This window comes from Mirounga angustirostris, unplaced genomic scaffold, assembly GCF_029215605.1.
Source record: "Mirounga angustirostris isolate CCGP_5_RB_7025 unplaced genomic scaffold, mMirAng1.0.hap1 SCAF_3, whole genome shotgun sequence".
Lineage (NCBI taxonomy): Eukaryota > Metazoa > Chordata > Mammalia > Carnivora > Phocidae > Mirounga > Mirounga angustirostris.
Window position 1 is genome coordinate 173,787,292 of NW_026991711.1, and position 26,219 is coordinate 173,813,510.

Consider the following 26,219-nt stretch of genomic DNA (forward strand, 5'->3'; position numbering starts at 1 on the left):
ACAAAATGTGCATGTCTGCTATACAGCAGGCATCAGTATCAACAGGTAGATCTAAATTTTTTTTTAACAATTAAAAGGGATTAAGGGAATAAATGGTATAGATCTGGAAGAGGTAAACAGGCCTGGGGCATTTGATCAGGTATTTGCCTGAATTGTTCAGGACCTAGTTTATTTTAATCCAATTTAGAATTAAACTTGTGATTACAGTTTAATCCTAAATTGATTTAGTCAAAACATTATTTTAATGCATAGACCAACTTCTCCGAAATTTTGAAGCTAGCACTTCCTCTTTCTCTAGACACTGTGAGGGGATGTTATATGAGCAAGATGGGGATTGGGGAGGAAGTATCAAACTTTAGCCAAAGGGTTAGAAATCAGGGGCACCTGGGTGGCTCAGCTGGTTAAGTGCAGACTTCTGATTTCAGCTCAGGTCATGATCTCGGGGTAATGAGCTTGACCCCCCAACCCCCGAAAACGGCTCCACACTCAGCGTCAAGTCTGCTTCTCTCTCTCTCTCCCTCTGCCTCTCTCCCCATTCACGGGCATGCTTGCTCTCTTTCAAATACATAAATAAATAAAATCTTTAAAAAAAATAAAGTGTTAGAAATCAGTCAAGTTGTGGGAATGTCTGTGATGGAAAAACTGAGCTAAAGTGCGACCCCTTAGCCAAACAGTTAGATTAAAATAAACAGCTCGGGCGCCTGGGTGGCTCAGTTGGTTAAGCGACTGCCTTCGGCTCAGGTCATGATCCTGGAGTCCCAGGATCGAGTCCCGCATCGGGCTCCCTGCTCGGCAGGGAGTCTGCTTCTCCCTCTGCCCCTCCCCCCTCTCATGTGCTCTCTCTCATTCTCTCTCTCAAATAAATAAAATCTTTAAAAAAATAAATAAAATAAAATAAACAGCTCAAGGTAATTATCCTTCTTTAGTCGTAAGTCTGGAATTAGATTCTTCTTCTATGGAGATTTGAAGTCAATCCTTGATATGCCTATTTAGAATTCAACTTCTTAATGAAAGATAAACTCTGATCTTGCACTATCTAGTCTTTCATCCTGCAGTCTCTGCTGTGCCAGGACTCAGTTTCCTATCATTAACTAGCATCGCATTAGGTGAGCCTCCCTGTTGCTAACCATCTCCAGCGGAATGTATCTTCACGTCTGTATTATTTCTAGAATTAAATTACAAGCCCAGCAGGGTAGCAACTGCGTCTAATTGATTTTCTGTATTACCTAACATTTCTGTTGGTGCTTAATGTATTTTTTTCACACTCCTTTAGCATTCTTCTTTTTTTTTTTTGTCATATAATTGAGAACTGTTGTAACCACTAATACTAAAAAAACAGCAATATCTAAGGCCTCCTTAGCAAACATGATCTCTTCACTGGTGAGCTGAACTCTGAGTAAGGATCCAAGAATGTTGGAAAAGGAAACTCATCAACTCAGTGGCAATAGGGAAGCAGCAGCAGATAGTGAAAAGAATAAATCTTTTTTGGGGGAAATCTGACTTTGAGTCCTTAAACTCATTGTGTCACCTTGGATAAGTCCTTTGAACTCTCTGGGGCCCTGTAAAATTAAGGCAGTTAGATAATCCCAAATATTTCAGAATTCTGATGTTTGATTTTATTAAAAAATTAAAGAGAAACATTTACCCTCAGAACAATTTTGAGGGAGGTCACCTCCAAAATCGAAGATCCTGCCTTTTTTTTTTGTAGCCAAATTCAATATTTAGCTTATCCCATTATCTTTCTATTTCTTAGACTATATAGGTGTTTGAAATTCTTTTTCTCACTTTTTATTCTAGTATATATTTTTATATTTCCTCAGTAATCCCCCCTCTAATATTTTTACTATTTGTTTTTCTTGTTTTTTTTTTCTTGTATGTCATTTGTTTCTCCATTAGTAGATTCCTAACTTCTTCCTTTACAGACTATCCTTCCCACCATCTTGCTTTGTGATAGAATCTCTTAAAAACACAGTGGAGGAGGATGTAGTGATTTTCTTTAACATTCACTAAAGACTATACATTTCCAGTGTCACACAACTTCATTTCTATTTTCCTGGGTATAAAACCACATTTTTAAGGTATCATATTCAGAAAGATTATGAGAGAAATAAAAATACTTGCATTTTAAATAATTGCTTGGTAGATGACAAAGTCTGGTTGCTACATACAATGTCCTCTCCTCAAATTTATATACCTCTTCTTTTTACATTCTTTTAATTTATTTACATTTTCTTTCACAATTTTTTTTCTTTTCACCTTTTATGTCTTTAGTCCTAACTTTCCAACCTCTTGACTGTCTCATCCTTCCCTGTTAACACTACCACACGTATATCCTTTCCACTTATGTCCTCGAGTCCTCTTTCCAAGAGCAGAAAATAGGGTTGGCCCAAGCCAACCTATGAGAAGAGATGTACCTTTCTTTGCCCTCCACCTAGAACTGTCTTTCCTTTTCCTTTGGGCACCACTATTTTCTAAAATGGGCACCACCATTTTCTAAAGGTCTCTTGTGTCCCTCTAGTTGGTCATAATGGATTCAAGTGGGCCTTCTGTATTTCCCCAAATTCAGGACTATTTCTGATTTCATTTCCTGCAAGTGTTGACTTAACCTGTCCTGGGTCTCAAGGTAGCCTTAAGATCTGAATCCTCTGATGTCCCCAAATGAACTAATAGATCATGCATTCTCTTTCCTTAGGCAAAAGTATAATTACCAGGGGCTTTTTAGGGATTTTTGACTACATAAGAATAATACAAGGTATCATGGTGAAAGTGTTTTAGCATGCCTGAATTCCATCTCCTTTAAATATGCCATATCTGGCAGAAATTGACTAAAATGGAGAAAAACTCTAAAGTGGAAAATTGATATACTAGCTACTTTACAGATAAGAAAAGAACTTATTAAAGTTTCTAAAGATAAAATTTCTCAGTGAAAAAAATATATTCACCTGAGGGGTTTTTTTTAAATTTTTAGGTAAAATGGAGTTACAAGGAAAATATACCTCAGCATTCAGTTTATCAGCAACAACAGATATGTTTTCAGTTCCTTTCTGCTTTTATTTTTAACTAGTGAGTTTTCATCACTTAAGAACTACACTGTATATAAATTTCTTCCTCTCTCCCACAATCCCTTCTCCTGGATTTCCTTTCACATTACTTTGAATAAAATATGACACACATCACTCCAAATCCCTCTATAATCTATTTGCCAAGTGTCTCACCATTTGTAATGCACTTTGAAATACAGTGGCACATTTGGTTCTTACCACTCTGTGAGACAGATATGGTAGAGCCTGGGCCTATTTTGCAAAGAGGAAAACCAGTGCTCAGAGAAATTGCTATGCTACTCAGGTCATACAGTTTCGAGAAGCAGAACCAAGGACCTAACTCTCATCTTCTGACCACATCCATCTATCCACACTCTTTTCCTGCTGAATTCCACATAGAACCTACCATGGAATAATTACAGCAGGTTTTCTTTTGTGTTGTTTCCAACTGAAAAGGAACACTAATGATTTAATTAAAAATATTAATGATTTAAAATTTTATGTCCAAACACCACACCCGTGCAATCCCATAACATCTTATGATTTTAAATCCTACATTCACAAAGGTGAGTGAACATTCCTTCTCTTTCTCAATATATACACCAGAACACTTAAGTAAAGGTGTCAGGCACTGCCAGCAAATTTGGAGTGAGATAAGGTACACGGATGAAATGTTGGTTTCTAGGACCACATTATCTGCATGATATTTATATTATTCATTGAGGCTGGGAATTACCACTCTAAAATGAAATATATGGAGTGTCTTTTTGAATTTCTCTAGTTTTCAAACATTCTTCTGTATATGTGACAACCCACAGAAGCCAATTCCTTTCTCAATCTCCCTACGCCCTATCTGATGAGGATCTAATAGCTAGCTTTGTAATTTAAAAAGCAAACATGAATGTAAGAGCACAAAAAAGATGTTGTAATAGAGTAGACAGACGGTAGCCGTAAAGCTAAGTGATTCAATAATACTCTTGAAGCCTGGTACATATATTGACTCTTGTTTGGCATTTCTAGTAAATAATTTTTAGGTACTGAAATTTCGTAGAAGCTTTTCTATACCAACAACCTTCAAACTATTTCCTTTCTATATCTTAGTTTTCAAACAAGCTTTCCATCACTTTTGGTTTTCAAATGCATTTCTCCCCATTTATTATTCCTTTCATCTGATATTTTTCTTCATCTCATTTTTAACTAAATTTATTAAAAGTTCTGAAAGCATTTTGGCCTGAAACCTAGAATTCAACACTAGTTCCAACTCAACCAGCAACAAAATTCATCCTTTTTTTTGCCCAGGGCATGTCCTGGTTTACCCTTTTAATTTACTGAAATCAAAAGGCAGGTTTGGGAGTATGTTTAGACTTGCCCCATTAGCTACAATACAGATTCAAGATGTTTTCTACATATCTTATTCCTGCTTTAGAAAATGGCTTAAAACTCTTCTCTTGTTACCTCTCATTAACATCACATTTTAGGATTGCCTGGAGTATTGCCCCTGGGCAACCCCCCTTCCCTTCTTCTACTCACCGGCTGCCTTTTGACACCTAGCCAATTTTTCCAGATCAGGACCCGAAGCTGATGAAACTGGGAAGCCATCCTTCAAACACCACGAACAAGAGAATTCCCCTCTTTTCCTCTACCCCACAGAAGAATTGCTACCCTGTCCAACTTGCTGTGTCAATGGGTCAAAGCCTTTTCACGGCATAACTTTCCTGAGGGCTGGGTAAGAAACCCACAGTTCTGCTGCTGCTGGATTTTTCCTTTGGCTTAATCCTTGAGCAGGGAGCACTTCTCAACCAGCTCTTATCATTCAGATAATGCCCTACTGTAAAAAAAAAAAAAAAAAGCTGAACCCACACCTCCTACTCTCCATGAAATTAACTGCCTATCCACACCTTCCTGAAGGTGTCACCTGCATTGGACACGTCATGAGGAATTAGGTGGGACTCTTGCCAGGCCAGTAGGACTTGTCCTACATTCTCTCGCCTTCTTTTCTACATAGTGTCTGTTGTAGCAGAGGCAGGACACATAGCATTTTACAGACTCTGGGCCCAGTGACTCATAATATTTAAATTGTCATTAAGATGTTTTAGCTCAATAAGGCCGGAGCTCAGCTAAAACACTCTGAACCTCAATCCATGGAGAAAGTCTCAATTTTTAGCCTAAAGTTGAGTTGAATGCTTTGATTTGGAGGGAAGTAGCTATGTTGGCTAAGTTTCACCTTCTGTTACAATTTACTAGGTTAAACAAATTGCAGAAAATAAAAGGTAGGCTGTAGGTGGCACAAATGACATACAATGGATTCCCTCATTTGGGAGATGGGGGTTCATGTATCCATTATAGGAAAGCCACGTTGTTTTAGGCTTTTATAATTAAGGAAGACACAGGCTGACGCAGGACATCATTGAATTTATGATATAGCAGAGTTCTAATGCACTTGAATATCCAAATCAGTAAAAGAAATCTATCATAAATTAGGAGAAAAGAAAAAGGCTCTATGCTTACATTATTCAAGGTATTTTCTAATTAAGTAATTTTAATTGTGATTTCAGGATACATGTGAAGGAGAACTCTGGCATAAAAGTTTCCAGGAGTAACCTTGCTTAAACACCTTAATGACAACCTATTCCCTCTGATATCCCAATGCCTCCACAATCTGGCTCCAGCCAATTTTTCAATAGTCTACTACAAATGTTTGACTGCTTGCCAAACTCATATATATTACAATGTGCAAACATAGCTCTGTTTTCTGGTCCTTGACTTGCTTATGCCATCTCTTCTACCTGGGATAAACTCCTCCCTCTCTAAGCTTCTACCTCTCGATATCATACTCAGGTTGACATCTTCCATGATGCCTTTTAAGAAATACCCTTAGGATATCCTCTCGCTTGCCTTTGAATCCAGCATAGTTCTTTGTTTATATTTCTCTCAAGGACGCTGCATTTCTTATTTTTTCCACTAGTTTGTCAACTCTTAAAGAGCATAAACTATTTTATATCAGAATACTTCAGAATGATTAATGGTTAATAACTGCTGCTGAATTTAATTGAATATTAAGCCAAGGCTAGTGAAACTCTCCTTTGTTCCTTACACCTTTCTATGACTGATCCAGGTTCTATTTGTGAAATCAGTAAAAGCAGTGTGTGAGTTATCCTTTCAACGTTTGAGTTCAAACGCTGGTTCAGCTTCCTGGTCCCCATGCCGACTCTGAAATGTTGATGGCAGCCAGCCTGGGGCTGACTGGAGCCATGTTGGCACATGCCAATTACCTCAACTTTGGCTCTGTCCCTACTGTGATGAGTCTTTCCAAGCCTAATCCCTATTAGGCAGTCAGTCCTGAATATCTAGAACTTGGCTCTTGAATTTTTTTTCTGAACAAGGTTAAAGACAAGGTGCTCTTCAGACACTGGGTGCCTCTGGAGGTAATACTCTCCTTCACTACTTCCGGGATTCAGTGTCCAAGATTCTTCTGGCTTTCTCAAGATTTGCAGATAACTTGAGCTCCTGCTCCCTGCCTTCTTTCTCTGCCATCTGTCACAGTCTACAGCTCACTAATGGTTTGATTCACAAATAAATATTATTCACTTGTGAAGTCAAGGTGGGATTTGGTAATGTCCCTCTACATGTTGAGGGACATTACAGGTGCACAGAGTCACTTTATTCAGTCAGGTTACTTCAGCTTAAAAAGTACTGACTCACCACGTGACTGATGCAGGTGAGAGGTCAGCTCGAAAAGTATCAAATGGTTTCTCCTAGTAGCTATTTGTCATCTTTCCAGTGTAATCATGGAGTTGTTCTGTTGTTGGTTTAACTTTGGTTATAGAGTCTCTCTTTCAAGCTCTTCTCTGGCCTGGACACCTTCATCTACTACCTCTAATTTTCTGACGATGATTATGTATTTTATTACAACCCATGACTTCCCAGGAGATTTATCTCTTCAAAGTAATTTCAAAACTATGTATTAAGTGTTTAATATATGTAATATATTCCTTTATACTGGAAGGCACACAATGTCATAACTCCAAATGTCACACACACTTACTTAGGGACTAGGGTATTCTTTCACAAAACATAATTCAAAGTAGTTTAAGGTGGGGTATATAGACAATGAGACCTCCAAACTTTGCCCCACTCTAAATATCTATATTCCGGCATCTATGTTGGCCATATCTGCTTCTACTATCTCCTTTAAGGTTTTTAAATTTCTTTTAAAATTTACTTTTGAAAGCATCTTTTATGATTTCATTTCAGAAAAGGCCTTAGCTAACATTAATCTTGGAAGCTATAGCTTATGTAAATCAGGAATCATAATCTCTGATCAGAATAGAACTTAAAGAAATTATTAGACCAACCAAAAGGAAATGGAAGAGAATGTGGAAGGAGTTTAAAGATAGTGAATTCTTTTTTATTTTGTTTTGTACAGAAAGGTATAGCTTTGTGCCCTACTCCTGACTATAGATTGAGGTGCTTTGGCAGATATTTTAGGAGTTCCCCTTGAGGGAAGAAAGAACAATTTAGCAACCAGAAATAAGCTATATCCAGGACACATAGTTGCTGAAAAATGTTTTTTAAAAAGCAAAAAGCTAAACTGAAGAAAAAAAATCAAATAAACAGGGGCAAATTAGAACAATACACAATCCATGAATGAATACATTTATCAGTAAACTGTTGGCAGATTTTATTCCTATCGTTGTACTGAGAAGTTAAATTACTCTATTTGGCCAGACCATGGTGATCTGCCACACTATTTAGTGTTCCAGTGCTTCTGCCAGAGGCCAGCAGACACAGGCTGTCCTTAGGATGACTTCCAAGTCTCGGACCATAATATCTGCTTCTACTCCCTTTCTTTGATGTTGGTGATTCTACACTTTGGTGATCAGCAGATGCATCCCTTTATCAAGCAAGGAGTCTACCAGAACTTAGGTAGCATTTGCTTTTGTGTGCTCACTTCACCAACAGTAAAACCAAAAAATATATAGCTTTATCACAGAATAGCTTGCACAAAAATTAGCTAATCCTAGGATTCCAGCTTTCTGCTTTCCTGAATTCCAGTAATGGCAAATTTTGGAGAATAGTTCAAACAGCCCAAATTTGACTGAGCTACGCACAGAATTAGTTTTGAACATGCGTGGTTATCCTCCTAAGGTTGGTCTTATCTAGGATCACCTCCAGAGTCACTTCATCTACTGAACCTAGTTAGAATGGTGGCTTGGCCAAGGCTGCACAACTGTGTAATTGACGGGCACCATACGCACTGGAGTGGCAGCTCTTGGCAGTCAATCATCATGTAGCACACTCCAGGACCAGAGCAAGAGGGAATGGGCCCAACCATGAGTAGGATATTAACACAGCTGAAACACCTTAATTTGTTTTAGTAGTATTAAAGATCTACATTAATAATAATAAATACTAGACTATAAAGCCTATATTTGTTTAACTCATCATTGTGTAATCGGAATTTAACATAGATCTTGCCTTATAGTAGGTGGTCAGTTAATGCTTATTGAATAACTGAGTAGCAAACATTTGTTAAGCACTTACTGAATTATCACGGGAGGGCTATCATGTAGAAAGGGGCATTATCCCCATTTTCAGAGGAAGAAAGTGACATTCAGAGAGGCTATAACTTGCCTAAGTTCACCTAGTTAGAAGTGGAGATGGTGAGAACAGCAGCGGGGGATCTCAACCCCTACATCTATACTTTTCATCTCCGTGTCCTGCTGCCTCCAATCTTGTGTACTGCACTGTGTGGGAAGAACTGAGAAGGAAAGAAAAGAACTTCAGGGTTTTCCCTGGTTTTCTAGGGGCCCCTAAATCGCTTGTAGAGTTTTACTGAAAATGAAAAATTATTGCCAAAATAAGTGCACAAAGAATTATTGCACCAGGAAGTCAGGAAAAAGAAGGCTGCTCTTTTTAGGCTTCTTGGTAGAACAGCCAAGAAGTTCCCAGGGTGGCCCTTGCCAGCTCCATTAGGTGTGTCTCTGCACTCTCAATCATCCCTGTTGCTATCTGCTGTAATGCCTTGGATGAAGACTATTCACTTTCAGGCTTTGTCATGCGGCTCCCTCGTGCTCATTCTTAAACAACTGACTCAAGTGTTGCTTCCTCTCTGAAGCCTTTCCCAGCCCTTCCACCCACCACGCCCCAACTCCAGGATGAATTAATCACCTCTTCATCTATTTTACTATTGACTTCTTCATAAAGATACTCAACTCCTTATTAGCCTCTGTCATAGTCAGTCTTTCTCCTCATCTACACTCTGAGCCCCTAGAGGACAGAAACAGTGGGTTGGGGATTAAGTCTATATCTTTGGAGAATGGTGAGGACTCTGACCTGACTAGATCCAAGAGCTGGTTTGAAGTGGTAGCAGATAAAATTTGAAGAGTGAGGGACCTTAATGCTAAAGAACTCAGGATGCCTTTTTGAGGACTCAGAATGGGAAGTTCCTGGCAACTCTTCTAAAGAGAAAAAGCAAGATAAAACTGATGCTGTGGGAGGATGAAAATGTTCGTGGTTGGGGGGCCCCTGGATGGCTCAGTCAATTAAGCATCCAATTCTTGATTTCAGCTTAGGTCATGATCACAGGGTCATGAGATTGAGCCCCATGTTGGGTTCCGCACTCAGCAGGGAATCTGCTGGAGATACTCTTCCTCTCCCTCTCCCTTTAGCCCTCCCCCCACTCTCTCTCCCAAATAAATAAATCAATCTTAAAAAAAAAAAAAAGAAAGAAAGAAAAAAGAAAACGTTAGTGGTTGAGACCTGAAACCTCTATTCTGAATGGGAAACAAATGTAGGATTAAATCAATGACGAAGCGAAAGAGCTTAGGAATTTTGATGGTAACCAAATCCATTATTTTACTCCTTTTTTTATCCATGCCATCAGAGACAACTTACTTTTTTTCCTCCCACCATTAATTGATTTTAGATGCTATGGGATTGGGGTCTCTGGCTGGCTCAGTCGGCAGAGCATGTGACTCTTGATCTCAGGATCATGAGTTCAAGCCCCACATTGGGCACAAAGTTTATTTAAAAAAAAAAAAAAGATGCTATAGGATGCTCATCACATATAGTGCCTAATCTTTATAATAAACCTGTAAGGACAATTTTAGAATCTCTGCTCTATAGATGAGGAAACATAGGGTAAGTAGCTTTCCTAGGTCACACTGCTAATGAGTGTCAGAACAGTGACTTGAACTCAGGCCTCTGTGTCTGCAAAGCTTGTTCTCTAATAGACCATCATAAAGTAAGCATGAATAAGAAAATATGGCAAGTGTGTACATTTGACCCAGGTGGATATGTGCAATACATTGAGAAATTGAAGCTAACTCCTGGCAAAAAAACCAGCATCCTTCTTTTATGAGGAGGGTGAGGCTTCATCAGAGGCTTAAGATAATGAGGCACCAATTGCTAATACCTCATTACCTAAGATCCATCTTACCTGCGATGGAAGGTGGTGATAGCCAGTGCTATGAAGCAGGTAGGTGTGAGGAAGATGTCAGATTCAGGATTTTCAGGTACTTTATCAGCACTGAGGTTCTCCAGTGATGATGTGGATAGAAGAACTATGTCAGGAAGCAACTGGTAAAAATCTGATCCACAAAACCAGGAAGCAAGGCATATTTTAAGGGGGCTTAAAACAAGACTCACTCTCTCCAAGCTAAGTTATAAGGCAGTTCTCTCTCCAAGATGGTACAATGATACAGAATACCACATCACAAATAATATGGTCTTGTCAGTAAAGCCAGCTTGATAAACTAACTGATTATCTTGCTTATATCATTGAGCCATGTGACTCTGGGAATTTCAGGGTGATTTACAGTCTTGCAAAGGATTACTCACTTACTCACCCAGGATGTGTAATAACTTGCTTGGTTAGACTGGTAAAGTATGTTGAATTAAGTAATTTTACTACATATCTTGCTATAATCTTGTAGGGATAAGAAATAAGAAATAATTGGTCCTTTTTGGGCCAACCTATTAAAACTTAAGGAAAAATTTGAGGTAGAGTATTAAGAAAGATCAGTCCTGGGGTGCCTCAGTGGCTCAGTTGGTTAAGGGTCTGCCTTCGGCTCAGGTCATGATCTCAGGGTCCTGGGATCCAGCCCTGTGTAAGTCTCCCTGCTCAGTGGGGAGTCTGCTTCTCCTTCTCCTTCTGCCCCTCCCCCTGCCTCGTGTGCATATTCTCTCTTTCTCAAATGAATAAATAAAAATCTTTAAAAAAAAGAAAGATCAGTCCTCTTTTTGCAGTGAAAATTCTAATCATTTCTCCATTTAGGAGAAAAAATGAAAACAAAAAATACTATTGTTCCCTTCTTTGCACTTTATATCTTTCTCTCCCCACAAAACCTAAAGCGGCTTATAAGACAAATATTTGTTTTTATCTAGTATCACTTATTTCTTTATCGTAAAAAAATACAAGAAACCAATTTCAGGATGTGTTTTAGTCTTTGGTGATTTACCTGTTCCCAGAGAAATTTAAAAGAGAATAACACAAATATTAAAGGTTTCTATATTCATGTGGCAGCATGCCTTCTCTTTTTTTTTAAAGATTTTATTTATTTATTTGAGAGAGAGAATGAGATAGAGAGAGCATGAGAGGGGGGAGGGTCAGAGGGAGAAGCAGACTCCCTGCTAAGCAGGGAGCCCAATGTGGGACTCGATCCCAGGACTCCAGGATCATGACCTGAGCCGAAGGCAGTCGCTTAACCAACTGAGCCACCCAGGCGCCCCAGCATGCCTTCTCTTGAATAGAACAGAAACTATCTTAGAAAAATAGATTTTTCTTGAATAAGCTGGAAATTTTTCATTCCTAGAATTTTAAAATTCCAAACCTTCAGTAGAGGAAAAACAAGTCACCCAGTTATCTGTCCCCTCAATCTTGAGCAACACACAATTTTCCTATATATTTCCTATGTGTGTCACTATAAATTCATTTGAAAGAATGGTATTGAGTGGATAGTGACTGGTCAATGACTTCAATTCAAATCAATAATAAAATATTTTAGATGAAAATCCCTTGATTCAAACACTAATTGGCCAGAGTACAGAGAATAAAAAGTCTTTGTTTTCAGTGAGGCAGCAAAGATGGCAAAGGAGTAGGAGACCTTAATTTCATCTGGTCCCAGGAATTCAGCTAGAGAGCTATTAAATCATTCTGAACATCTGTGTACTCAACCAGAGATCTAAGAAAAAAATAGCTGCAACTCTACGAATAGAAAAGCAACCACTTTCTGCAAGGTAGGAGATGCAAAGAAGTGAATCTGAGGGGATATATGGGAAGATAGACCATGGGGAGTGGCATGATATATTAAGGGTGCTAAATGAGAAAAATATGCAGCCAAGAATACTGTATCCAGTTAAGATGTCATTCAAAATAGAAGGAGTGATAAAAACTTCCAGAACAAACAAAAACAAAAAGAATTTGTGATCACCAAAAGAAAGCTGGGTGGCAATCCTTATATCAGACAAATTAGATTTTAAACCAAAGACAATAATAAAAGACGAGGAAGGACACTATATCATAATTAAAGGGTCTATCCAACAAGAAGATCTAACAATTGTAAATATTTGCCCCTAAATATTCGTAAACAATTGCCCCTAAACGGGAGCAGCCAATTATGTAAGCCAACTAATAACAAAATCAAAGAAGCATAGATAATAATACAATGATAGTAAGGGACATTAACACCCCCCCTCACTGCAATGGTCAGATCATCTAAGCAGAAGATCAACATGGAAGTAAGGGCTTTGAATGACACACTGGACCAGATGGACTTCACAGATATATTCAGAATATTCCATAGTAAAGCAACAGTGCACATGGAACATTCTCCAGAATAGATCACATACTGGGTCACAAATCAGGTCTCAACTGGTACCAAAAGATTGGGATCATTCCTTGCATATTTTTGGACCACAATGCTTTGAAACTGGAACTCACTCACTTAAGAGGAAATTTGGAAAGAACTCAAATACATGGAGGCTAAAGAGCATCCTACTAAAGAATGAATGGGTCAACCAGGAAATTAAAGAAGAATTTAAAAATTTATGGAAACAAATGAAAATGAAAACACAACTCTTCAAAATCTTTGGGATGCAGCAAAGGCAGCCTGAAGAGGGAAGTATATGGTAATACAAGCCTTTCTCAAGAAACAAGAAAGGTCTCAAATACACAACCTAACCTGACACCTAAAGGAGCTGGAGAGAGAACAGCAAATAAAGCCTGAACCCAGCAGGAGAAGAGAAATAATAAAGATCAGAGCAGGAATCAATGAAGATAGAAACCAAAAGAACAGTAGAACAGATCAACAAAACTAGGAGCTGGTTCTTTGAAAGAATTAATAAGATTGATAAACCTCTGGCCAGACTTATCAAAAAGAAAAGAGAAAGGACCCAAATAAATAAAATCATGAGTGAAAGAGGAGAGATCACAACCAACACCAAAGAGATACAAACAATTATAAGAACACATTATGAGCAAATATATGCCAACAAATTAAGCAATCTGGAAGAAATGTATGCATTCCTAGAGATGTATAAACTACAAAAACTGAAACAGGAAGAAATGGAAAACCTGAACAGACCCATGACCAGCAAGGAAATTGAAGCAGTAATCAAAAATCTCCCAACAAACAAGAGCCCAAGGCTGGATAGTTTCCCAGGGGTATTCCACCAAACATTTAAAGAAGAATTAATACCTATTCTTCTGAAGCTGTTTCAAAAAATAGAAATGGAAGGAAAACTTCCAAACTCTTTCTATGAGGCCAGCATTACCTTGATCCCAAAACTAGACAAAAACCGCACCAAAAAGGAGAATCACAGACCAATATCCCTGATGAACATGGATGCAAAAATTCTCACTAAAATACTAGCCATTAGGATCCAACAGTACCTTAAAAGGATTATTCACCACAACCAAGTGGGATTTATTCCTGGGCTGCAAGGGTGGCTCAATATCTGCAAATCAACCAATGTGATACACTACATTAATAAAAGAAAGGAATGCAGAAAAAGCATTTGACAAAGTACAGCATCCTTTCTTGATTAAAACTCGTCACATTGCAGGGATAGAGGGAACATACCTCAATATCATAAAAGCCATCTATGAAAAACCCACAGCAAATGTCATTTTCAATGGGGCAAAACTGAGAGCTTTTCCCCTAAGGTCAGGAACACAGCAAGATGTCCACTATCACCACTGCCATTCAACATAGTATTAGAAGTCCTAGCCTCAGCAATCAGACAACAAAAAGAAATAAAAGGCATTTGAACTGGCAAAGAAGTTAAACTCACTCTTTGCAGATGACATGATACTCTACGTGGAAAACCTAAAAGACTCCACACCAAAATTGCTAGAACTCATACAGGAATGCAGCAAAGTGGCAGAATATAAAGTCAATGCACAGAAATAAGTGGCATTCCTATACACTAACAATGAGACAGAAGAAAGAGAAAAGACAGAAGAAAGAGTCAATCCCATTTACAACTGCACCAAAAACCATAAGATACCTAGGAATAAACCTAATCAAAATGGCAAAAGATCTGTACTCAGAAAATTATAGAACACTCATGAAAGAAATTGAGGAAGACACAAAGAAATGGAAAAATGATCTATGCTCATGGACTGGAAGAACAAACATTGTTAAAATTTCTATGCTACCTAGAACAATCTACACATTCAATGCAATCCCTATCAAAATACCATTAACTTTTTTCATAGAGCTGTAACAAATAATCCTAAAATTTGTATGGAACCAGAAAAGACCCCAAATAGCTAAAGGAATGTTGAAAAAGAAAACCCAAGCTGGTGGCATCACAATTCTGGACTTCAAGCTGTATGACAAAGCTGTAATCATCAAGACAATATGGTACTGGCACAAAAACAGACACATAGATCAATGGAACAGAATAGAGAGCCCAGAAATGGACCCTCAACTCTATGGTCAACTAATCTTCAACAAAGCAGGAAAGAATGTCCAATGGAAAAAAGACAGTCTCTTCAACAAATGGTGTTGGGAAAATTGGACAGCCACATGCAGAAGAATGAAACGGGACCACTTTCATATACTGTACACAAAAATAAACTCAAAATGGATGAAAGACCTAAATGTGAGACAGGAATCCATCAAAATCCTAGAGGAGAACACAGGCAGCAACCTCTGTGACCTCATCCACAGCAACTTCTTGCTAGACACATCTCCAAAGGCAAGGGAAATAAAGGCAAAAATGAACTATTGGGACTTCATCAATATAAAAAGCTTTTACACAGCAAAGGAACAGTCGACAAAACCAAAACACAACAGAATGGGAGAAGCTATTTGCAAATGACATATCAGATAAAGGGCTATAAATAACTTATTAAACTCAATACCCAAAGAACAAATAATCCAATCAAGAAATGGGCAGAAGACATGAACAGACATATTTCCAAAGAAGACATCCAAATGGCCAACAGACACATGAAAAAATGCTCAACATCACTCAGCATCAGGGAAATACAAATTGAAACCACAATGAGATATCACCTCACACTGGTCAGAATGGTTAAAATGAACAACTCAGGAAGCAACACACATTGGTGAGGATGGGGAAAAAGGGGAACCCTCCTACACTGTTGGTGGGAATGCAAGCTGGTGCAGCCACACTGGAGAACAGTATGGAAGTTCCTCAAAACGTTGAAAATAGAGCTACCCTATGACTCAGCTATTGCACTACTAGGGATTTACCCCAAAGATACAAATGTAGCGACCCGAAGGGGCACCAGCACCCCAGTGTTTACAGCAGCAATGTCCACAATTGCCAAACTATAGAAAGAGCCCAGATGTCCTTCGATAGAGGAAGGGATAAAGAAGATGTGGTATATATAATGGAATATTAGGCAGCCATTAAAAAAATGAAATCTTGCCATTTGCAACGATGTGGATGGAACTAGAGGGTATTATACTAAGCAAAATAAGTCAATAAGAGAAAGACAATTATCACATGATCTCACTCATATGTGGAATTTAAGAAACAAAACAGAGCATCATAGGGGAAGAGAGGAAAGAAATAAAACAAAACCAGAGAGGGAGACAAACCATAAAAGACTCTTCTTTTTTTTAAAAAATTCATTATGTTCAATTAGCCAACATATAGTACATCATTAGTTTTTAATGTACTGTCTAACAATTCATTAGTTGTATATAACACCCAGTGCTCATCACATCACATGCCCTCCTTAATACCCATCACCTGGTTACCCCATCCCGTCAACCCCGTCCCTTCTATAACCCTCAGTTTGTTTCCTGGAATCCAGAGTCTCTCATGGTTTGTCTCCTTCTCTGAATTCTTCCCATTCAATTTTCCCTCCCTTCCCCTATGGTCCTCTGCACTATTCCTTATATTGCACATATGAGTGAAACCATATGATAATTGTCTTTCTCTGCTTGACTTATTTCACTTAGCATAATACCCTTCAGTTGCATCCATGATGCAAATGGTAGCTATTCATCCTTTCTGATGGCTGAGTAATATTCCATTCCATAAGAGACCCTTACTCATAGGAAACAAACTGAGGGTTGCTGGAGGGGATGTGGGGTGGAGGGGATGGGGTAACTGGGTGATGGACATTAAGGAGGGCATGTGATGTAATGAACACTGGGTGTTATATAAGACTGATGATTCACAGACCTGTAACTCTGAAACCAATAATACCTTATATGTTAATTAATTGAATTTAAATTTTAAAAAATTTTAAAAATTAAAAAAAGTCTTTGTTTTCTGCCCCTTTACATACCTTCTTTTAATAGCATCTTCCTTTCATCAGACCTTCACAAGCAATATTTTGGAACAAAGGAGGAGGAAAAATATCAGGAAGAAGTGGAAGGGAGCAACCAATTGTCATGTATATTGGTATCTGTAGTTTGACTTTTGAACAAAAGAATGTATTTTTTAAATAGGGTGGAATAAATTCAAAAGTTCACCCTCAAAAATATCCATTTTTACATGTGTTTATATACCATAAATATATACTCATATATGCTTCTTTACGAACTAGAGATACAAAGCATATGCATAAGTATGTAAAGAACCATTCATAAAAATTTAGCCTTTATATAAGCATACATGGATTGTAAATGTGAAGAAAATGGTACATAATAAAAATGAAACATCTGGCCCTCCAGATATGCATTTTAATGAGTGCCTTAACAATAGCATGTGACAAATGGAGCATATGGTCATGATATCAGTAGTCTTGCTACTGAGAACTGGACAGACCTTTTGAACCAAATATTGTAGTATATAGATACATCTACAATATTTTTCTAAACACACAAATTTGAAACCATTTTAAATTAAATAACTGCACATTCATTAATTGTTTTTACTAAGTTCATACACTAATCTTCTTACTAGGAGGAAACACTCACATGAAACACAAAACAAATACATCTTAATCTAAAATAACAATTTGAATGACCGCAATGAAGCTAATCTTGCCCATTCTGCACCTACTCGGGCTTTCTCTCTGGATCATGGAATTATTTTGAAAGTGGTTGTGATTTAGATATAGGCTATAACAGAGAAGAAACTTGTTCAAAATGCTTCAAGAGGCTTGCACAAACTTTCCCACTGCTAAAGCTCTTATGGGAAACACAATCCCATTCTCGCCTATAGCTTAACCCTCAAACCTTCAACCCTCTTTCAATAAAGAAAGTTCATTGCTTAGTGCAAACAACAAGCATTTTGTGTAGCACAAGGAGCCTACGAAATGGAGTTCTGTTGATGTACTGGTTCTGCAGACTCAGGAGGTCACTGGCAAGATGCCATTTTGATATAGCAACTTCATTCCCTAAACCAGAAACCATGTGAGAAATGTCAAATCATGCTGTAAGAGAAGGTACCGACTTCTGGGTGGGAGAGAACACTACAAGAGCTTATTTAAAGAAGACTTGTTTTGACTAACAAGGAAGCAGAATGTTTTGGGGGAAAGAGCAGAGGAAATCTAGTGATGAGATGAATGTAGAGGCCATTCTGTCACTTCCCAGAGAGGTCAATTTCTGAGGCTCAAATGCTCTACTTAGAAAGTGGGGTAATAGTCTACAGATTTGTTGGGGAATTAAAGGGTCAGACAAATGTAAACAATCTAGATGTTAGCTAAGGCCTCTCTGTCCCCCAATTCCTATATCTATGCATGTTGCTTGAGTTAATACCCTATACAACCCAGAGAGAAACTCAACCCATGATGGTGTATCCAAAAAAAAAAAAAAACCACCAAAAGCAAAAATGCACACAAAGTATTTGTGTGATCTTAGTACCCTTATTGGTACCCTTAGTGGGGCCACAAGTTGGTAGAGTGTGTGAACTCAATGTCACCAGCTTTTCCTCTTCTCTCTCCCCTTCCCATCCCATTCTGGGACAATTAAATTTCTCTCCTTTTCTTTTCCTGAGTAATTTTGTCTCCTTCTCTGAAGCTTGGGTACCTCATGACCTCCAGACTCCAGAGGGATGCATTTACACCAAAGCTTACATGTAAGTCACTAGAATAAGGGCTGTACTCTCTCCGTAAGAAACTCTGGTAGCAGCTGCTAAAGGAGTAAAATTTCACCAACTCCTTATAGTTAGTTACTATTATTACTGGCTAAAATAAAGCTTGATCACTTGGAATCTCTAGAACAATGACAATCAGGGAAGATAATGAGATTAATTCCACAGCAATTATTTCACACTCAAAGTAATATTCAGTTGTGTATCAGGGCCTATGAAATATTGTCACTTTCTATTTTTCCTATACCCAAGGCAGTTTGAGTAGAAGTGCAGACCCCTTTGTGATCTGTGACATACTCTCAGGGGGCCTGGGCATTCTTTCTGAAGATTTAACATTTTGGGGCTTTCACATTCATGATACTCTGAAAAATTAAAGTAAGTCTCTTCCGCTTCATCTGGATGAATGCCTTATGAACAATTAAGTGTCAAGTGATCATCTGTGGTAGAAATGTTCAGCCTTTTAGTGAATTGATAAACTTATCTATGTCCCCTCCTAATATAAAAATAATAGTTGTTACATATCTGCTACTGGAACTCAAACTCAAAAGAACTGTTAAATTTCTTTACAAGTAGCAATGATTTTTCATAGATAAAATTCTTACCTTTATGTATATTAAGGCTTTGATTTGACATCATTGACATGATATAGTGAAGCAAAGTAAATACTATAATTGTAGTGGGTCAGTGAAAAAAAAGAGGTAGACTTAATACAGAAATTATACATTCACAGTAGTATCAAACAAATGCAACACATGTTTTAGAAAAACTTAGTTTCAGGAGATGAAGGAAATCATCAGTAAATGACTTTTTTGTGGCATTTAAAAAACTATTTGAGCATAAATCAAGATTTCTTGGTTATATTTTAAATTCAGAAGAGACTGGTCTTTGGAAGGTTCTGGGTAAATATAAAGTCTGAACTAGCAAAGATTTAAAGTAATTAATACCATTATGTATGACTTATATGAACATGCATTTCCTACATTTAGAATATACTGACTATAGTGACTCTTCTTTGTAGATTAGAATCCATTCATTTAAATATCCAAAAATATCAGGTAACCATGCACGTTGAACCCCTAGGATTAAAGAGATGAAGGACAAAAATTAGGTCATGAGCAACATGGAGAAATTCTGGGAACAAACACTTTGGGTCCTAAAATTGTCTAGACGTATTACTTGGCTAGGCTAAGTCCCTAGTTGTTCAACCAAAAACTAATCTAGGTGTTGATGTGAAGGTATTTCCTAAATGTGATTGAAGTCCATAATCAGTTCACTTTAAGTAAGAGAGATTAATTACCCTAGATAATCTGGGTGAGCCTCATTCAATGGCTGAAAGTCTTTAAGAGTGAGACAGGCTGGACACCTGGTCAGACGGTTAAGCATCTGCCTTCGGCTCGGGTCCTGATCCCAGAGTCCTGGGATCCAGTCCCACGGCGGTCTCCTTGCCCAGCAGGGAGCCTGCTTCTCCCTCTGCCTGCTGCTCCCCCTGCTTGTGTGATCTCTTTCTGACAAATAAATAAATAAAATATTTTTTTAAAAAAGTGAGACTGAGGCTTCCCTGATTTTTTTTAAATATTTTATTTGTTTATTTGCTAGAGAGAGAGAGAGAGTGACAGTAGAAGCAGGGGGAGTGGCAGGCAGAGGGAGAAGCAGGCTCCCCGCCGAGCAAGGAGCCCGATGTGGAACTCTATCCCAGGACCCTGGGATCATGACCTGACCTGCAGGCAGATGCTTAACCAACTGAGCCACCCAGGCATTCCAGAGGCTTTCCTGATTAAGAAGAGATTCAGCCTGGGGATAGCACTTCAGTGCAGAGCTCCAGCCTGCCCTTCCTGACATCCTAGGCTACAGATTTCAGACTTGTGGGACCACCCCTCATAATTACATAAGCCAACTCCTTGCAATAAATCTCTTAATATACATCTCCTGATGGTTCTGCTTCTCTGGTGGAACCAACTGGATACAGGACCCTAATAACTTGAAGGCATGCAGATGTTCAGCAATTACATGGAACTGATATCAAATAAAAATTTAAATGCAGCAGAATTTTGTAGGTATTTGAAAACTAACCTCTTAAATTTTTTAACTTTTTTTAATTGCTGAAACTATTACACATATATACAAATATTTGAAGGGAAAAAAAGGCATTTGCTTTCAATAATTTAAAAAAAATGTTCTCTACTTCTTATGAAGGAATAGTATGAATCATAAAACTGGAAAAATTTCGAACAATTGCTATAAGCATCATTGAATGAACAAGAACGATATTGCAGTGTAGGGAAACTCCAATACTAGACAAATAGTCTTGGCAAATGGCCACTAGTGGTTGAACCAGCATGATGCTCCAAACTATCATAAAGAACCATCTCAGGGGTAACTAGTACAGAGGGCAAACATCTGCCACTCTAGTAGAGACCAGTGAGGAACCAGAATGAATGTGGATTTGTGAGCCTCCCATTTCACAGGGCTATGTCAAAACAGACATTGAAGCTGCTACCTTGCTCTCTCTCGAGTCACCTTTTTGGAGAAACCAGCCACCATGTTCTGAGGACACATAAATAGCCTGTGAAGAAGAACATGTAGGGAGAAATGAGGCTTCTAGCCAACAACCAGCACCAGCCTGCCAGTCATTTGTGTGAGCCAACTTGGAAGTAGGTCCTCTAGCCCCTGCTAAGGTTTCAAATGACTGCATCCCTGACCAACATCTGGACTGCAACCTCTACACCATGATCCAGAATGTCCAAGATAAGATATGTGAAATCACTCACCCATAGAAACTGAGGATAGTAAATGCTTATTATTTTAAACCACTAAATTTTGGGGTAGCTTCTGACATAGCAATACATAACTATTACAAATATAATACTTCTTAGCCTAATAATTTCTAATTAATAACAAAAAACAGAGTAATAGAGATTAAAATTATACTAATCTTTGTAGAATTGTTTCATGTACTAGTATTTATCACTATAAATAATATAGTTTTTAAGAATGGTGCTTTTCTATTAGTTAATTATATTTAGGCCTCAAATATTTCAAGAAAAGGACTTAGTGCAATCTTCATGTTCTGAGAGGAGGAACTGCAAACAAAATGGCAACTTTGCATCTTCAGAATTTCTGCAGAAGAAAAACTTCCAAAACTGTGTATAAAAACATGCATGATAAATTATCTTTGATCCATTCATAATGAAAACCATGAATAAAAAATATATTAAGGAAAAATGAAGTACCCTAAACACATTCTGTTCTCGTTAATCACACTGGTCATACTGCACAACACAAGGCTTCACTAAGATTTAAGAAAAAACAAAAACAGGGTGCCTGGGTGGCTCAGTCATTAAGCGTCTGCCTTCAGCTCAGGTCATTATCCCAGGGTCCTGGGATCAAGCCCCACATCGGGCTCCCTGCTCCGCAGGAAGCCTGCTTCTCCCTCTCCCACTCCCCCTGCTTGTGTTCCTGCTCTCACTATCTCTTTCTCTGTCAAAAAAATAAATAAAATCTTAAAAAAAAAACCCACAGTTTTCTTATAGTTCTGAATCTAAAAAAGTTAAAAATGCAAAAAAAAGCTATCAACTGCCAAACATTTTCCATGGTTGAAAATAAAGAATTTTTGAGATTTGACAAGGTATGAATCCTAGATCCAAAGTTCTTTCTAGGAAACATGTTGCTGAACATCTTTCTCCTGAATCATATCATATCATATCATATCATATCATATCATATCATATCATATATCAGATCATAACCATTACATTATGTTATAATTATGTTAATTTTATGAATATTATATGAATTAAATTGTTAATGGTATTATTGAACATGCTATGTGTATATGTATACTCAGAAACATACACAGAACTGATATGTAATCATGAACAGAATAGTACAGCAAAATTACTAGCCATAAAGAGAAAAACAATGGCCCCTCTTATCATTCTTCTACCACAAGTACTTTATATGACATACAAGAAATTTAAGAACTGCTTTATCATTTTCTTATATAAGATATTCTAGCAAAAAGAACAGCACTTAGGTATTACATATTATAAGTCAGCTTGAACAACAACAAGAGCCTTAATATTGCACTTTGCAGATAATAATACCCACATAACAAGACTTATTAACAACCTTCTTTGCAAAGAAAGTACTTTGAAGACATCAGAACTTATTGAAGAAGTAAGCACCCAGGTGGGTCTTGAGACTACAAGCATTTCTCACTTGATGCCTGCTCTAAAGATACTCTCATTCTTCTCCAGGGAAAATGCTGAAATTGGTTTGTATGCAAGGAAAACTGATGGAAATCAAGAGAATATTTTGTTATATTTAAAGGCTTATTTACTATAAAGTTACTACTTTGGAAGAGATTAACGGTAAGACTCTTCTGTTCCTCTTTAAACTTGCACCCTTTAATTGTAGCATCCATTGGTGGGTCTTGCCTGTAGCAATTATTATTGTGTTGTTATAATAGTGATTTTCTATTTCCTACCTTCCTTCAGCACTTATTAAATGAAATTCTTCTATAAAGAAGTGTTGGACCTTCTATACCATTTATATAGTTTTTCAAGTATTTATATCAATATGGACTCATGGATATTTATTTTATTCTTTGGGTTAATTTCAATTATGCTTAACTAACTTAACTAACTAACTTCAGAGTTAAAGGCATCTGGACTGGGAAGACCCAACACATTTGCTTAAATCAAAATTCGGAACGCAGTGTAGGCCCAACAATGTAATAGAATTCATTACAGAATTCTGCCTTAATGTGTATGTTTCTTTGTGTGTGTTCTATACTAGATTTGCTTCTAGATGCTCAATAAATGTCAAACAAATTAGTAGTTGCTTAAAACTGAATATTTACCAAATCAGTAGTTGCTTAAAACTGAATACTTATTAAACACTAAAGGTATAATAAATGACTATGTTGAATAAAGATTATGTCCCCACCTTATAAACATTATGGAATTTATATTTTCACAGGTTTTTATTCCATCATGGTACATATGATCAAAGAGCATGGAGTTTCTCTCCAGAGCACAGTTTTAATACCACAGTTGTATCATACATCAAGATATTAATCTTAAGTCCTTGGTTAAAACAGAGTCTGCTAAATTTCTAAACTGTAAAGTTATTAACTAATTTGGGAGAGATACTTTGAGACCTGTTACTATCCTGTTCTTCCTTAAACATTTATTTACTAAGTTCAGTCATTCAGACTGCTACTTAAGCTCATTCTGGGATCTAAAGAATTCAAAATACTTTGACTAAATGATCGTAAAATTAGAAATCTCTCCAGGAAAATGTACTAGCCTAACATGGTATAGAGGTTTATGTAAAAAATCTCAAAGAGCCCAAGGCTTTTCTCTCTTACTTGGATGTTATAGTTAAAAACAAATAAGTGGTTTTGGTTACATTATCCAGGAAATAATAGCTGAATGACCCAGATATAGCATTATATGCTTTGCCAACATTTCAAAGGTGAATTTCAGCATCTATTATGATACATTTTATGATATGAATACTTTCTTCTCTGATAATGCCATACTATGATGCATTCTCAAACTATTTAAACTACCTTCTCTAATGCCATTTAAGAAGAGCTAATGAAAAGTCCTGAGTTCAGATTCTAAACCAGAATTATGCCTAATTGGGAGGAGAGAGAAAGAAGGAACGTGTTCCCATTGATGTTCTCCAAGAATTGTTTTATAACATAAAATATATTTAAAGCTTCTTGGAAACACTAAAACATGGGAAGTCAATATTACAAATCTAGGTCAAACCAGAGATACTAATTAAAATTAAACCTTATGGAAAGACATTAGTTATACTTTCATGTTTAAAATAATTAATAGATTTCATGTTTTATCACCTAAGGAAAGAAAATGGACAAAGTTTGCATTAGAAGGCCAAAGTTTATGTACAGCATTTTCCATGAGGTTAACTAATACACATCAACCCTTTGAAAATGTTACTATTTGCACTGCATTGGACACACAGCTTTTGTTGGGTCCGTACGGAGAAGGGGAGAACTTAACAAAATGTGTATGAGTTCATAAAACTATTGTTTATAAACCTGCTTTTAAAGGTTAATAAGTAACAAGGAGAGATTGGGGAAATTAAGTAAAAAAAATGCACATAATGTGAATGTAAAAAGTAAAAACTGAGGTAGCATGGAGGGAGTAGCCTCATGCTTAGAATAATTTTAGGGAGATGCCCCCAAAATGAAAACATACTTGACATCTGTCCAACTTTAAGTGTTCTGGGACATTTCTGGCAAAGTCATCTGGACAACTCCGAGAACCAGAAGGTTAGGAAGAAAGTCATCAATTAGCTGCTACAAAATATTTTTCATGACCCCAGATATGACACTACTCACTGTGCCTAACTTCTTAAACTCCACATCGGTAAAACTGAAATTATGATAGCAACTTGCTTTTCAATGTTATTGTGAAGGTTATCCAATAAGACGCACAGCATTTTAAAACACTGAAATGAGCTCCCTGGCAATAAAGTCAAATGTCAGTATCTGCTCCCAAGAGATATGGCGGATTTTCTCTTCTGGGAGACTTTATGAAGTCATTTGTCCTGAAAGTTTGCAACATCCGCTAGTCTGAAAAGAGAATATCGGATTAAATTTCTTGACATCCTTTTCAGCTTTATTCTCTTATAAATTACATGTTGCTTTCATGTAACAGTTCTCAATAAGGTTTGATCAGTGATACATGCTCTATCATCCACCCTCTCCAAATCATTTTTCAGATTGCAGCCATAATGATCTTTTCAAAACACAGGTGTATGAAGACATCATACACACCCCCTTTTAAAGCCTTTGAATGCCTTTCCTTTGTGTTTAGGACAAAGACAGAACACCTTAATGATCCATAAAACCTATCAGAGTGAAAAGCTGCTATGGTCTGATGCCTATGTTCATACCATCCTCTTCCCAAATTCATTCCACCTGCCTTTTCTCAGTGCCCCTCACCACTTCCCTCCTACCCCAGGGCCAGGGCCTAACACATACTTCCCCGCATCCTCTACAGGTTCATACCTACTCACTCCTTTTTACTTGTCACTTCCTTAAAAATGTCTCTTCTAAAATCCATAGCACTATGCTTATCTATTTGATTGCCCTATTACTGTTGCAATTTAGATTTTTGTGTGTGCTTATTTCATCGCTGGCTATCTCGTCTACTGGATTGTGTATCTATCAAAATCCATGACATACTGGAATCACATTGTGTCCCAGGGCCTACACAGTGCCTCACACCAGAAAGGCTCTCAGTAAACTTTTTTGAATAAATAATATTTGCCTAAATCATTCTTCTATTCCCTTGTAACTGAAGGCAGTTGAGTGCCACTGCCTGGAGAAGAAGCTCCCTTTCTGCATGACCCCTGTACGCATGACCAACAAGCAAAGCAATATATTGGTAATGATGCCAATAGCTAGTCAAGATCTTCCTTTCAATAAGCTAGTTTTTACAAAATCAACTTCTTTTCAAGCCTGGCATCTTTATTGAGAACATAAGGCACCCTTGATCTCAGCAAGGAATAGAAATGCAGGGATGATCAGCAGCCACTGTGGAAATGCGTTAGTAGGTCTCAGAGCTGCCCCTCAAAGGACAACAATCCAGCCTGCTAAGAGGACTAACC

The 26,219-nt window shown here is 37.5% G+C and overlaps 1 protein-coding gene across 1 annotated transcript in view; it reads right to left on the reverse strand.

The window, feature by feature from the left end:
• Nucleotides 1-4,640, reverse strand: part of ABCA12 (ATP binding cassette subfamily A member 12) — a 169,646-nt gene extending 165,006 nt beyond the window's left edge. The window contains exon 1 of the mRNA XM_064585792.1: nucleotides 4,572-4,640. Coding sequence (XP_064441862.1) covers nucleotides 4,572-4,640 — 69 coding nt within the window. The remainder of the gene's footprint in view (nucleotides 1-4,571) is intronic.
• Nucleotides 4,641-26,219: the final 21,579 nt, after the last annotated feature.